General features: G+C 34.5%; 1 protein-coding gene across 2 annotated transcripts in view; it reads left to right on the top strand.

The window, feature by feature from the left end:
• The window catches only part of Ankmy2 (ankyrin repeat and MYND domain containing 2), a 34410-nt gene that overhangs the window by 11430 nt on the left and 6447 nt on the right, over positions 1 to 16533 (top strand). For both annotated transcript variants that reach the window (XM_020183001.2, XM_074065079.1), the window contains exons 3-7: positions 999 to 1137; positions 2750 to 2848; positions 9228 to 9388; positions 13313 to 13527; positions 14271 to 14406. In XM_020183001.2, coding sequence (XP_020038590.1) covers positions 999 to 1137; positions 2750 to 2848; positions 9228 to 9388; positions 13313 to 13527; positions 14271 to 14406 — 750 coding nt within the window. The remainder of the gene's footprint in view (positions 1 to 998; positions 1138 to 2749; positions 2849 to 9227; positions 9389 to 13312; positions 13528 to 14270; positions 14407 to 16533) is intronic.

Genomic DNA, 16533 nt, shown 5'->3' with positions numbered 1-16533 from the left:
GTGTGGAATCCTCAAGAGCAATTCAAATTAAGGTAGCATCCTAAGATTTACAAAAGTAAGTAATTATTTGCTTTAGGGGGGTTTTTATCTTAAAACAGGTTTGGCATTCTGACAGAGTTTAGCCAGTGTTACTGAGAAAATTCACTGAGAGGAAACAACTCATTCATCTATCCACAAATAGTATTAGGTGTCCAGTACATATAAGGTTGGATATTTCATTGGATATGCATAAAACATACAGAGACCAAACAATGTAGCCTGGTGTAAATACTACCAACCATTTCTCTATTTTATATAATCATATACATGATCAAATTATAATGTGATTAAAATATACATGTGATTTTGAGGGCCTTTTTTTAAAAAAAACGATACCACTATAACAAACATTTCCTGTATCATTTTTCCCATTGGGAATAATTCACAGAAAAATTTCCAATTCAATAGGTACAGATGAATTAATTTATTTAATAGCTTTATAAGATCCCCTTACTATGAATATACTGTAATTTGTTCAAATTTCTCCATGATAGGCATTCTGTTTGCTTCAAGAGTTTTTTGGTGCTTTTTTGTTTTTGTGTTTTTGCAGTACTTGGTTTTAAACTCAGGGCCTTGAGCTTGCTAGGCAGGTTTTCTACCACTTGAGCTACTCCACCAGCCCTGTTTTTGTTCAGTTTACTTTTATGTGTTTGTATCTGTTGTACATTTGTTTCTCCAGGAGCCAAGTAGTTTGGTAGAGATGAGAACCTTAAACCTGGGTTCTCATCCCCGCCCTTCCCATTTACCAGTCATGCCAGGTTGAAAATATCTTTGAATGTGTTTGCTACTCTGTAAAAACCTCAGGTAATAAAGCCATCTTTTTTTCTCTCAGAAGTTCATAAAAGATTCAAGTGGGGAAATGAATATAAAATACTTTATAAAGATGATTTTGTTCATGTCCATAAGTAAGGAAAAGGTAACTAAGTATAATTAAAATACATTTTTCCCTTCTGTTGTAGAATGGAATGACTCCTCTAATGCACGCAGCATATAGAGGAAAACTTGACATGTGCAAGTTACTTCTGCGACATGGAGCTGACGTAAATTGCCATCAGCATGAACATGGATACACAGCCCTCATGTTTGCTGCACTTTCTGGTAAAGTTTTAGCATTTACTCTATCAATATCAGTTACCTATACCAATTTGTTTTAAGTACATCCATTATAAAGTTAGCATTTTTTTAATTTAGTATTTTTAAGATCAAGTATTATGGAAAAGAATGGTGTTGCCTTTTGAAAAGCTATTATGTATGAAACAAATTCTATAGTTAATTTGGTAATCGGTTTCTTTAGTGACTTATGTCAATGGGTTCTTTATATTCTGGTAGAATTAAGAAACTGTATCTATTCTTTCAAGTTAGTTCCTTTGGTGTTCTATACTTTTATTTTGAAGTACTCTGAACACTTCTTTGTTCTCTTGATCACATAGCTGTTTGAATAGAACTGGTTCTTTGCCTCACTGGAATTTATATGCTTTCTATAGTCATCCATGTAGAAACTTACTTGTAATCATGCTGTTTATTATTTGCTGAATAAAGACAATTTAGAAGTGCCATCTAAAATTAAGTAGGATTATCTGTGACTGTTGTAATTCTTTAAGAAAATACAAGTGTAATGTAACAATTTCATATTTTAAAAGCAGTATTCTGTATTTCTATAATCCTGGAACACAAAAGTATTTCTAAGCATTGTTATAAAATAAAGAACCCAAAAAGGGCAAAACTGATCAATTTGATTGCATAAAATTTTAAGGTTGTCATATATGGAGTATGTCCATAAATAGAGTTAAAATACAAATAATCATAAAGGAAAATATTTATTGCATATCTTAAAGACTCATGTTGCTATATATAAGGAGTACTCACAAATCAAGTAGAAAATGACAAATATTGCATAAAAAATTGGACAGAGAACAAAAGAAATATAACCAGCTGGTTAGTACACAAAACATTTTCAGCAAAATGCAAAGAGATTCAAATTAGAAATACAAATGATCATTTTGCATTGATTATATGAGCAAAGTTTAAGAAATTGATAAAACCCAGGAACTATTTTGCACTGTGTGGTGAGTCCATTCAGTCTAACCTTGCTAGATGCAGGCTGGCAAATGCATTTAAAATATGCATAACCTTTAATCCATCCATATTTTTCAGGAACTGTTCCTTAAAAAATCATGGCTGAAACTTGCAAAAATGAATGGAAAGTGCTGTTCACTAACTGTAGCATATAACAGCAAAATATCTGTAATGATTTAAAAGAATGTGAGTAGAATAACTGGATGTTTAGAAAGAAAAGATCTAAAAAATAGATCCCTGATCATTAATAGAGCCTGGAGGTGTGAGGGATAGGATGAGCTAATGGATATTAAAGGAATTCTGTACATTTTTTCTCTTCTGACTTTGTTTTTGATATTTTTATATGTTTTTATTTTATACTAAGTGTTCTTATTAGGAAAATACATTGCATTTCATTTTAAAAAGTGATGTTCAGTCCCATTCCATTTTTTCCATTTCCTGATTTGTTTTCCAGACAATTAGAAAATAAAATTCTGCAGCATTTTATTTTTTACTATAATTATGAAAAAAAAGAGAACATCTACATTATGTTAACCTAAAAGTAATTTGGTAGGAAAGGGTGCCCATAATTTTGAAGTAGATGTTTAAATTTTGCATTCCTTAATGTTAAGAAGTACTTTTCCTTTAACTCTAGGTAATAAAGACATCACATGGGTTATGTTGGAAGCTGGTGCAGAGACGGATGTTGTCAACTCTGTAGGGAGAACAGCAGCTCAGATGGCAGCCTTTGTGGGTGAGTCTTTACTATAGTTTTACCTTACATTATTCTCAAGTTTTCCTTTCTGGAAAAAAATAAATACTACTTTGTGCTCAGCATTCAAATACTGTTATTTATTTATTTTTTAAATAAAATGTTGGCCCAAACAATGTATGCACATATGAATAGATGAATTAAAAAAAAAAAAGAAAGCCAAAAAAAAAATGTTTGTAGTTTAATGTAATGAAGTACCTAATGACATTTTGGAGAAAATGAGCAGCTCTATTCAATCCACGCTTAGTGAGATACAAGAGCAGTAGGTACATATTAATTGCACTCAAGTGCTATGAATGAGTATATTTTATTTCTCTAATGGAAGTAGTTTAACCTAATGTTTAAGGAAATCAATGGCAAAGCCAGCAATCCTGAGTTGAAATTCTGACTGTGCTACTTAATACCAACGTACGTAATGATTCTGACTTTCAGTTTCCTTATTGTAAAATAGTTACAGGGCTATTTTAAGAATTAAAAGAGATGATAGGCTTAAGGAACTTCACATGTAAAACTAAATAAATAATATCAGTTATCATTGTTAATAATAATCACAACAATGGTGCGATTCTTTCTTAGGAAAGAGAGTTTGATAATAATATTCAGTTGTTTAATTATCATCTTCATCAACCACACACATTTATTTTGTGTGCCCAATAATTCTTGGCATGTTAGTCCAATTACTTGATATAATGTAGAGGGTTAGGGAAGAGAGAGTGAATAGTTGATCATTAGTATTTTGAACTGATTCAACTGGCAAGTTAAGAGAGTCCATTGATAGAAAACCAAAGAGAGAAGCATCTGATTTATTGGAAGTGCAGTAAGTTGCCTTGTGGTGGACTAGTAATTCATTAAACAAATTCCTGTTGCAAAGGGGTTTTTGAGAAGAAATTACATTTAAGCTGAGATACAATGAGGATTAGTGAGGTATGAGCAACTGTAACAGTATATATTGTGTTAAATTTTATTATTAAATTTTTTTGAAACTAATAGCTGCTACCATTCCTTAAGGCAGACACTCAGTCAGTCACTTTATGACAGTTTTATGAAGAACAAACATTATTAAATTTGAGGAAAGGCATGGCCTTGCTGTGCAAGCTTCAGAAAAATATTTTATTTGTGGTATAGATACACAAGGGAGTATTACTCAGCCATAAGGAATAACGATGTGTAGTTTGAAGGTAAATGGATGCAGTTGGAAGACTTCATGTTAAGTGAAATAAGCCAGGATCACAAACACAAAAGCCTCATGTTTTCTCTCATGTGTCAAAGAAAGATCCAAAGATAAACATATACACAAAAACAAGCATCATCATATTCAAACTCAGATGTAGAAGGTGTTTGTAACAGTGGAACTATGCAGTGGAAATCGGGGAAAGAGGGAGGGAAAGAGAAAATGATAGAGCATCAGTAATATCACATAACATAAGATGTGAAGGTAGAGGATATTAGAATGTGTATTGAAAACTGTTGAAAAACAGGGAGTGGGGGGGTAAAGGGATAAGGGAGAGTAATGGAAGGGGTTAAACAGAGCAAAGTAAAGTACACTTATGGTGGGCATACATTGAGACACCCCTTTGAACATCAACTTAAAAGCCAGGACTGTAAAATAGGTACAGTGTGTGTGTGGGGGGGTAACAATGGGAGGGGAGAAGGTGAAGGAAGGAGATCAAGGACAGTATATGGTAGATAGACTTCATATACCTATATGAAGCAGAACTAAGATACCTCTTGCATTTGCTTTAAGTGGGGTGGGGAGGGGATTGAGGGGTAGAGACGATGGGGGCAATGTAAATAATGTACAATATAAGTCTAATTTGAATTGTCACTATGAATCCTCCCCATATAATTAATATAATCCTAACAAAAATATTTTATTTCCCACGTTAGTGTCCTCAAGTTTGCCCCCAACTCACCTCCAAATTAATTTCAAGGATGTCAGTGCAGTGAGAAAAGAACACTAAACTAGCAATCTGGAGACTTGTATTTTAGTTCATGTCTACTGCTAATTTGGATCACGAGCAAATCCCTTCACCTTCATGGTCCTCAGTTTTCTGATTGGTGTGCAATGAAGCAGGAAAATTAGGTGATCTGCAAAATTGTATTTAACTGCATAAGTTTTCATTATGTCTTTGATGAAACAAAATAGAGCACAGTTGGAGGTTAACTTCCCCAAGATTGTAGGACTGGAAATAAGGAGCTTGTTCTTTCAACTGTTAACACAGGGCTCATTTTTTCTTAACAATACATTATTAACAAAAATCTAAAGCAGAAGTTGTCCTCAATCCCATTCTAAAATGAGAGTAATGTTTTCATTGCATTTTAATCTAGATTAATTTCACAGAAAATTATATGACACCTTTTCAGTAGAAATTTCCATATAACTAATCTTTTAAAAAAATCACTCTCACCTTTGTGTTTCCTTCAAGAGGATCACTGTATACACATGTGCACACTCCTAGGAAGGGTTTATGTCATTTGTAGGAAATGTGATCAATCATACAATAGATATCCCTCATCACTTGTTTTCTTCACTTACAAGTACATCATGGAAGTCCTTCTCACCTCAGTAGGCATACACAGCTGCATAACACCCCTTGACACAGTTGTACCATGGTTCATGTACCTGTCCCTACTGACAGATTTTCAGGGTTTTTAAATCACTTCACTAGAAATTATGTTAATGAACATCCTTACTTTTGTTTTTGCATTTTAGTACTTCAATATGGTAGATATTCTTAGAAATAAAGTTGCTGAGACAAAGAATATATACCTTTAATTTACTGTAAGTATGGATTGCTTACCAAAAAGGTACAGCAATTAACATTAATATAGTCAACTGGATATCATCATTCCTTTTTTTTTGCTAATCTGATTGTTGAAAAGATGGTTATCATGAATTTACCTTCCCCTCATTATTAGTGAACTTAAATTTCTATTGTTGGTCATTTGTATTTTCTCTTCTGTGGATTGTCTGCTCATATTCTTTCTTCCTTTTTCTTTTGGATTGTCCTTTTCTTATTAAATAAAGAGCATTACATATATTATGTATGCACTTTCTCTACCAAATGTTTTTCAAACATTTTATGCAAGTCTTTATGCAAGTCTTATTTTTCCTTTGATTTTGTGAGGACTTTTGCCATAGAAAATTTATTTTGAAATAATCTTTTTTTATAGCTTCCATGTTTTTGTCTTGCTAGAGATCTTCTTGACCAAGGATCATTTTTTTAAGAGTTTATTTTTCCTTAGCTATATAGCTAACTATGGTAGCACCATTTATTAAACTGCCTAACATCTTCCCATTGCATTGAAATGCCATCTTTGTAATAAGTTAAATTCTTTTTTATTAAATGATCATTTAATTATTTATAGAGAATAAATGTCTGTATGATGTTGGGATTTCCCATCCAATTACATACCATGCCTTTGCATGTTTTGTTTTGTTTTTTGTTGTTGTTTGTTTATTTGCAGGTGGGGCTTCATATCTGTCATTTTAAAGAAGAGAATGATGGAGGGGGTTAATTCAACTGTGAGATATTGTAAGAACTTTTGTGAATGTCACAATGTGCCTCCAGTACAACAATATGATGATGTAGAAAAACTGAAAGCTCATATCTTAAAAAAATTTTTTTAATCTAACTTAATTTTTGTAATAAATTTTTTGTTATGATATATTTATTATATAGGGGGAGATTCATAGTAACAATTCCAATCAGACCCGCACTGTACATTTGTAACATTGTCCCATCCTCTCTCCCCCTCAACCCCCTCTCCACCCTGCCTGAAACAATTGCAAGAGGTTTCTTAGTTCTATTTCATACAGGTTTATGAAGTCCATTCACCATATACTGTCACCTTAATCTCCTTCCTTCACCCTCCCCCACTAGAACCACCCATGCACACACACATACATTGTACCTATTTTGCAGTCCTGTTTTTCATTATTAATATTTTGGTTGATGTTCAAGGGGTTATCTCAAAGTATGCCCACTCTGGGTGTGCTTTACTTAGTCCATTCAACCCTAAAAGCTCAAATCTAAGTAATTTGTGTTGTCATTTTGTAAGAACTCTTATTACTGTCTTCCCACTCTGCTACTTCTAATTGGTTATGGGTGAAAAAGAGAAAAGCTATTGATTTCTATATTTTTTTCTTGTTTATTAGTCTCCTGAACTTTTTAGTTATTCAGTTTCATTTTGTTTTCTTTTAAGGGGTATCAGGGATTAAACCCAGTGTCTTATATATGGTAGGCAAGTGCTCCACTACTGAGCTATAACCTAAGCCTTTTAAATGTTTTTATTTTGCAACAGGTTCCCACTCAGTTATCTAGGCTGACCTGGAACTTGCAATCCTCCTGCTTTAACCTCCTGAGTAGCTAGATTACAGCTGTGTACCACTATGCCTGGCTCATTCTGTTTTTTATTTGAATTATTGTCAGGTTTCAAACTAAGAAGAAATAATAATAAGGATAATTGATATGTCCTTTTTCTATTTTGATGAATGTTTTTAGCTTTCACTTTTTAATATCATATTGTTGATTTTTATCATTGCATAATGTCATTTTTAGTTCCACATTTTCTCATTACCATTCCTGATTCCTTATTTTTTGTATTTGTCAATAATCTTTTTGCCCATCTCCTTATTTTCAATCTCTTATCATTTCATTGTAGTAGAGTAACTTACAACATAGGTGAGTTCTGTTTTACAATTCCAATGAATCTTTTAGCTTACCCATATTTAATATAACTATTTATATACTTATTGCAGTCTTCTTCTTTTGCCTCATTTTTATTCCTTATTTTGCTTGGTCATTGTTTGTGTGTGTGTGTTTTTCCTTAATGTGATTGGAGTAGTCAAAGCTATACCTTAGCCCCTGTCTTTGCCCAATTAGTAATCTTCAACAAGCTGAAATTCTTGAACTCATTTCTCTACTTCTATTTTTGCCCTTTTAGGGATTTCCTTTCTGCCTCCTCCACTGCTTCCTCAAAGAGTGTATCTATCATACTTCTTAACTGTAAACTTTGTTGAGAGAATTTAGTATATTTAGTTGTTATTAGAAAGCCATTGACAGGATGTCACTTTTCATTCAGAAATCCTCACTGTTAACAGTATGCTTTCTCAGTCCTTCTGTCTTTATCCATTCAGGTTAACTGTATGACTCCTGTCTCTTCTCCTTTCTGCCCGTTTGCTCTTGAGGTTCTGTCCTCATTTAGGTTTTGGTTACAGGACCTTCTTTGGTGAGTTTTGTGGGTTGTATATCCTTTGAAACCCCTCATTGCAAAATGATCTTTCTCTCTGAAATGTGAGCCTTATGCTAGTTACTTTCATGATTCTCCTATCACAGTTCTTTTCTGTCAGGCACATATTGAAATAACAGGTTTCTAAATTTTAGTTTTGCAAATGAGAATTCAACTTATTTTTCATTGTAAATGTTTCATTTCTCATTCTGGAAGAATGTTTGATTTTCAGTTCATCCTTGAAGTTAAAAAATCAGCAAAACAAAATAAGACATCAGAATATGTCAGCAAGCCTTAGCAATCTAGAAGAACCAAAGTACAGTCATTGTAATACCAGAACAAAATGGTGTACTGACATTTTCCCCCACAGCATTTGTTTTCGATCTTAATAGCACCTTTTATGTCTGTGTATTCAGAATTTGTTAATTAAAAAGCAGTGAAACTAAATATTTAATCATTTCAATTGCAAAAATTTGAACAAATTTTTCCAGAGAAATTATATTTATAAAAATAAAATTAAATATCAGTCTAGTGTAAATTATTAGATTAATTAATATAAAATATCAAAGTAATCTAAGCACTACCTAAAATGAAACAAATTGATCTTGAAAAAGTAACATTTTTTCTTTTCAAAATGGTATAATACTAAGAACTCCCCCACCCTGAAGTAATGTTGTTATACTGCAAATATTTTTATGTACAGATACGTCCAACTGCTAACTGCTTTTTCTAATGCTGTTCTAGTTGGGGGACTAGTGAAGAGATTCGGTTATAAGATAAATCCATATTTTCCTCTGACCCATTTAGATTCAAGTCTTCCTAAATGTAGCCTGATGGAAGAAGGGAGGGAGGGAGAGAGAGGAGGAAACCCATCCTCCCCCTAAAAAAAGAAACTGACGGGTTTGATACTTCAGAGTAAGTAGCATGGATACCAAAAATGATATGATCATCATTACTAAATTATCTTTCCAAACCAGCATATTTCTCTGTCCATTCCTTTCTTTCCTGAAAAAAATAGTCATTGATGGATGTTTACTTCACAAGAACACAGCAATATAACTTAAAAATCCAGAAAATATCTTGTGTTTAATAATAAAATTTCAACTTTTTTGTATTTTTCTATTCAAAGGTCAACATGATTGTGTGACTATAATCAACAATTTCTTTCCCCGAGAGAGACTGGATTATTATACTAAGCCCCAGGGACTGGATAAAGAGCCCAAACTGCCCCCAAAGTTGGCAGGCCCACTGCACAAAATTATCACCACAACAAACCTTCATCCTGTCAAGGTAACGTGGTACTGACTATATTTGCTTTTACTTCAATATTGTTCTTATTTATGGGAATATAATAAATGTCTTGGGCTAAGCTTGTAATGTGGAGTTCGTAGGGAGCTCCTTATTCGTTCATTTCATTGAAAGAATACTCTTGGTTGAAACCTTGGAGACCCTGAGGGGAACTGAGTGGAGGAGGGGGAAAAGCCAGTCAAAGAGGAGGGTTCAGTCAAAATCTAGCTTCATCTCATTCCACATGTAATTCTGGACCTTGCATGGCTCCAGAGAGGCCAGAGAGTCAGATTTTTGTATTCATCAATCTGTCCTTGTCCCCAGAGAGAAAGGGAAGTTTCTCAGAGAGAAAAGTGAAGTGGTTTCCTGTGAATGAAGGCAGTTCTCTGGAGGAGGCCACTCCAAGGCCTTAGCCATTTAGTGACTGGGGCCTGGTGTGCCAGTCTGGTAAAGAGGATCCAGGTTGGGCACCATCATCATTTACTATAATAATTAGCCTTCTCAGAAATACTCTGAAATGTGATTAATGAATACATTTTGAATGCAATTGACTATTTGATGCCTTTAAGTAGTACAGTTCTTCCAGCAGTTAGTCAAACAGGCTGTCAAAGTTTTAAACCAACACATAAATTCAAGTTGCTTAACAGGGAAGCTTTCAGAGCCATTCTGAACTATTTTTACTGCTATTTTTTTAAGATCAATCATTTTATAAACAATAACCACAAGAGCTGCATAAAAAATTCTGAAGAAAATGTGACTTAGAATTTACCTTTAAATAAAGATGTAGCCTCTTCTGTGTAAGCAATTCTCTTCTTCCTTGTGGCATGCTGGGAAGAGAGACCACCTGGAAGTAGCAGCAACTCCTTCTCCATGGTAATCAGGCACGGGGCAGGCTGGGCTGGGAGACAGGTTTTTTGTGAGGATCCAGTATTTCTCCCTTATTCCCATAGGCCTGAGCATTATAGCATGTTCTAGTTTGATTTGAAGAAGCTCCCTGTATTTTTCTGATTCACTAAGTGTTATATCTAATGTTTCAGCACCTTCAGATTACAATATGATTCTGGAATAATTTCTTCCAGTAACTTTTTTATTAGTGCATATTAATTGTACAGAGGGGTTTTCTTATGGTATTTCCATATATGCATATAATGCACTTTGGTCATATTCACCTTCTTGGTTACCCTTTCCTACTTCTCCCCTTCCCTTCACCCCTGGAGTAATTTTTGATGTTTATATGGAACCTACTTTCTCAGGGTTAAATGACCTAAGAATTATTCTTCAGTTATCTTTAAAGGCATATATTTTGAATAAATTAGATTTAGGGCATATTTAGACTGGCAATAAATTGTAAAGGTATATAATCTGAAATAGTCTGCATAATACTTTTTTGGAGCACTGAGTCTTAAAAGAGATGATTGTGTGACTGTAGTACCGTCCTTCAGAACACACTTTGCTTTTTGTAGATATAAACCATCTATTCACTTAAAACCCCTCTCTTTTATCCAGACTTTGGATATAAAAGCTGCCTGGCTGCTTTTGTTAAGGTGGCCCATTTCAGCTGTTTTTATCCCAATGCTTTTATCCCTATGGTTGTTCATAGGGAGTATTGTAACAAAGTAACAAACAACTATTGTTTAAACACCTTTGAAATAAGCACAGAAATTCTCTCCAATACACAACTCGCCTTTTCATTGCTTTGCCCCTAACTTCACTGCATTTGTGTCTAGGTTAAGTGGACATCCTTGTTTTCAAGAGACTTGGGGAGTTGTGCTGATGCCCAGAAAATAAAGGTTATCTAGGAGAAGATGAAATGTCAGAAAAATTGGCAACCAATTTTTCCAAGGGTCTCCAAATGGAAAGGAGACAGGTGTTCATGTAGCAATCCCATCTTTGATAATTGAGATACTTTTCAAACCCAGAATTATTGATTTTGCAATTTAAAAAATGGGATTTGGGGTTGAAGATGCAGCTCAGTGATAGAGCATTTGCCTAGATCTCATGAGGCCCTAGGTTTTGATCCTCAGCACAGCAATGGAGGAAGAAAAAAAAGTGGAGGGTGATATTTAAAAAACAGAAAGGATTCAAAATGTCACTGCAAGCACATACTCTAAGGTATCTGTCCTTTGAACTCAGGTCCTCACACTTGCTAGGCTGGCACTCTACCCCTTGAGCCACTCCATCAGCCTGGTATCTGTCCTTTGAAAGATAAGATTCATCTAGTTCTAATGCTGAAAGAAATATGTCTACTAGTTTTTGTTAATTAATAATAAGAATTTCCTTTATATTACTTCATAATGTTGCAGAGAAAAAGGAAGAAAACTAGTATGAAAATTCTTTTGAGTGCAGCTGTGTAATTGTTTCAGTAAACTCAGGGTAATGCTGTAGTTATTTATCATATATTCTTGTAATTATTTGCTTTATATTATAAAATAAATCAGGTCTAGTGTCTCAGTACAAAATAAATCATTACTCTCTGGTCTATTTGATATTTTTAAGAATTCTCACTTATAAATTTAAGAGCTTATACACTGATTATAAATACCATCTATAAAAATATTGATCACACATCTTCAAATGATTGTAGTTAGCAGAAGTATAAATGGGTAATTAATGAGTCTTTGACACAAATTATTTTGTTAAGACAGAATCTTAATATATAACTGACATCAAACTCTTGATCCACCTGCCTTAGCCTCCAAAGTGCTGGGAAAACAAGCATGTGCCACCACACCCACCTAAACAAATGGATTTTTTCATATGCGTTTTGGTAGAGAAAGTCAACAAATTCACCAGTTAGGATTCTGATTATTATTAAGTGCTGGATTTTAAGAAAAGCACTAGATTAGATATAAAATTAGCAGTGTAAAAAATCAATGAAAATCCTCTTTTAATTCCTCATGGACATTCAGTGTGTGTTAAATTTCCAAATAGGAGGGGGAGCATGGGTTTAGTTGAGCTCACAAGTGATCTTTTTTCATGCCTACAGAGAAGAATGTAGTTCATTAAATCTACCTGTTATTTCCTAACATTTACAACCCCTGGCACAAGTATTTAGCTGTAATATACATAGTACTGACTCTGCTATGTGTGCGTAATACATGTTTATATTACTGTTATGTCACCAGGGACTTTTATGGTAGTCTCATGCAGGCCAACTTCAAGTATCTACTCAATCTAGCTAGTAAAGGACTCCTCATTACACTAATTTGAGCTTAATCTGTGTATATGTAGGAAATGTGAGACTCAGGATGTGTAAATTTCGATAACTCTTCCCTTTTCCAGAGCTGTTTATGGTTTCCTTGTGATCTGTTCTCACTACTGTAGATGACTGGAAGCATCATTAGGAAAATTTCCTTGGAGAAGAAGTAAAACACATTTCATTTCTAGACTTCTTTTTGTAAAAATCTCATTTCCCTGTAATAGGAATTAGTCAAGGGCTGGTAGAGTAGCTTAAGTGGTAAAGCACTGGCATAGCAGGTCTGAAGCCCAGAGTTCAAACTCTAGTACCACAAAAAATTAAGGAGAATTATAGTTTTTCTTGTCATGAAATTATAGAGCTTATAATGTTAACTAAAAATAGTGATTTCTCAGTGATTTGATCATATATATCAAGGTTATGCAGATATGCCATGGTTATTATTAGTAAAGGCACTTTTAACAGATTGTAAAACCATGACCTCTGAATAGCACACTAACACCCTGGTGTAGGTAGATGCTGATCACATTTTAACTTTGATATCAAGACATTCCATATCGACGTCCTTCTGTATTAGCTTTAAAATGTTAATCAGTGGAAATTTCATTATAATTTTAATTAGCACAGTAATTGTATGATCCTAAGAAAAACTTTATTTGATAATCTCTTGAAATCACCTAAATGGACTACCTAAATCTCCTAGAGTTTCTAAGTTCCCAAATGTCTTCTAGATTGTGATGCTTGTGAAGGAAAATCCTCTGCTGGCAGAAGAAGCAGCGCTAAATAAATGCTACAAGGTGATGGATTTGATTTGTGAGAAATGTATGAAACAAAGAGATATGAATGAAGTATTGGCTATGAAAATGCATTATGTCAGCTGTATTTTTCAGAAATGCATTAATTTCTTAAAAGAAGGAGAGAATAAACTGGACACCCTAATCAAAAGGTACTTTTAAAAATATTCTCAAGTGGGTAATGTTTTGTTGTATGAAGCCTAGTTACGGATTTGAAAATTAAGCATTTTTAGCAGCAATTGCATTGCTGGGAATCACATTTAGTCTGCAATAATCAAGAGACAATACTAAACTTAGATTGAGTTGTTACTCAGTTTTGTACCTTTACAAAAATAGTTTTTTGCTGTTATTGCTGATTTACTCATGAGGAATCTTGGGCTTGCAGAGGTTGAATAGCATGTATAAGATTAGAAGCAAGAAAATGGCCCAGGTCCAAGTATGAGATTGTTTTATGTTGTAGGTTACTGCTCTGGGTTCATAATGGCACTCAGCATCTCTAAGGAAACCTGGGAGATCTGTGCCACGTCTTTGTTCTCTGACCACCAGAGATCAAATTCTCTTGTAGCTTTACTGAAAAAAAGCAGAACAGGTTAGAAGGGTGCATCAATGAGAGTTTGCATTCTTCTACAAATAACTTACATAGTAATAAGTAACTAGCTAATCTGATAACTATGTTTAGGTTATCACATGGTGGGGGTCATGTTTACCTACAGGCATCTTAGAGCCTGGAAATCTGATAAGATCCACTCATGGTGATCAGGTTGAACAGCAGTTTGAATTGAGTCCATCACCATGATTTGAAGAGATAATGAAAATCTTAAGTAACAAAGAATAAACAACTGAAAGGAATGCTTAGTGATTCAACTTCAACCACTCTTTAAAAAATATCTTTCAGCTTGTTAAAAGGCCGAGCTTCTGATGGCTTTCCAGTATATCAGGAAAAGATCATTAGAGAAAGTATCAGAAAATTTCCTTACTGTGAAGCTACACTCCTCCAGCAGCTGGTGCGAAGCATTGCTCCTGTTGAAATTGTAAGGCGCCTATCAACTAAGCTGACCGTATCAGTAAGACCTAACTATCACATGTTGTACTATTAAAGAGAAGTTCCCTTTAGTATTTATTTTTATTAGTTCAGAAAATTTTTAGGAACAAAACTGGAGATGGGTTTGCCTACTGTTTCCGTTTGTCCATTTCTCCTTTCATGATCGTTTCCTTGGATTTTTAGTAGCACTCAGTTTAATAAACAGCATTTGCCTTTTTAGGAAAGTAAATGGTTATACTAGAAACTTAGATTTTATATACCTCTTAAGACCTGAGGAGGTGGGGTACATCACATATGCATGTACACTGGTAGCAGTAAGTACTACCAGCACAAAGTCTTGCACTAGATGAATGCTTGTTATTCTATTGTGATGCCTCTTTTAGACATTTTCCATACTCAAAAAGAAAATCTACATATACATCCTAGCTATAGGAAGTGAATTCTGTTAACTTTGTTATCTGTTTAAAAGACTACTTATTGTCCTTTTGTCATATATTTATTTAAGAGATATTTCATAAAGCATTTTCTGTCTTCCCTATTTTGAATATGTTTCTGTTCACCTTATCCATACTCATTCATGGTTTTGTATACAATTCAGTCAAATCTTTTACTACTAGCCTTTCTCTGTCAGGCAAGAAATCAATCCTGAGACTAGTCCCATCCATGGGTTCCTCTCTCTTTGACAATTTGGTTTCCTTCTCTGTGCTTTCTCTAGGCTGTCAGATTCTCAGATTGAAAAAGTCAAGCTATACTTGAGTTGTAAGTGCTTCATTATACATAAAGACATTGCCAATGGAGGGTGAAATAAACAAGAAATACCCGAGCAGACCAGACGATCTCATAAAGCTCAGGAATTAATTTATTCATGAGAGCTCCCCATTCTTTCATATAGAGATTCTTTACTCTTTTTTTTTTTTTTTAATATAGTTGGCTATTTGGTGTTTAAACTTTTGGAAAATTAAAATAAGTGAAATGTGAGGCTGATTTATTAGTTATGAGTGTGTTGTGGTTGCACATATCAAACTCTAAGCAACTGGACAACATAGATAACATTTACGTATTCACAGACAGTCCATCACTCAAAGGCAGGCCGAGCAGTCTGGCATGGTGGCTTACGAATGGATTGGAACCTGCACACTTTCCCATCTGTCCACTTAGTATCCCTTAGCCATAGAGGCTCACACTCTCGTGCTCATGTCCGTGTGGTTGCAAAGCATTTGACACTACCTCCAGGCTCACAGTCCCAGCTCAGGCAGGAAGAACAGAAGCGCTCCCACACACGCTCTGTCTGTTCACATGGCCATTCTTAGCTGCACAGATGTCTGGGGAGATGAATGTTTCTGGCTTATTTACACACTGCTTCTCTGAACAAAATTATGCTTCATTAGTAAGGAAACTGGGGGAACTGGTATCAGGGAAGCAACTAGCAGTGCCTGCTGTGGAGAAATTCCAGCATTAACAGTGATAGCTGACATTCCACCTTCATGGGAAAAAACAGAAAACTACAAATAGCAATCCAGATCACTTGGAAAAACATAGCATGTCATTTTAGGGGTCAGCATTTCATCGCAGCCCCACATGAGAGGATAGTATAATTAAAGTTTACAGACTATAATGATTAATATTTATCCTTGTTATCTAAGTCATTAAGAAAAGATTTATAATAAAGTTAAGGAAGTACTTAATACAGTTTAGAATGGTTTCTCTTTAAAAAATTTTTGTCCTTTAAGAGTTCTCTGTAGCACTCTCTGGAAAACTTTCTTTTGAATGCTTGTAATTGAGTGTTCCAGAGAGACACTGTCTAGTTTTTGCTCTTCTACAAGTTCTTAAACCCCTACAGCAATGCTCACCTTTTCCTGTAGCAGCAGACTCTCAGCATCAGCTGCAGTGAGAACCTCTCTGAGGCTTTCTGACGGTACTGGTGCCTCGGTCCACCTGTGCAGGTTTTGATTCTCTCTGCCCAGGTGGTGCTCTGGCTTCTGCCTGTCACAAAGCTCAGCAGAAAGTGTGTTTAATTTAGCACAGCTACATTAAAGAAACATTAGCAGATTATGCTGGTAGAGATGTTTTGCTTTACTTATCCATTAACAATGTATAGTTTAACATCTAGGAAAGT

This window comes from Castor canadensis, chromosome 2 (genome assembly GCF_047511655.1).
Source record: "Castor canadensis chromosome 2, mCasCan1.hap1v2, whole genome shotgun sequence".
Classification (NCBI taxonomy): domain Eukaryota; kingdom Metazoa; phylum Chordata; class Mammalia; order Rodentia; family Castoridae; genus Castor; species Castor canadensis.
Note: the sequence above shows the minus strand (reverse complement) of the source record. Positions and strands in the feature narration are given on the sequence as shown.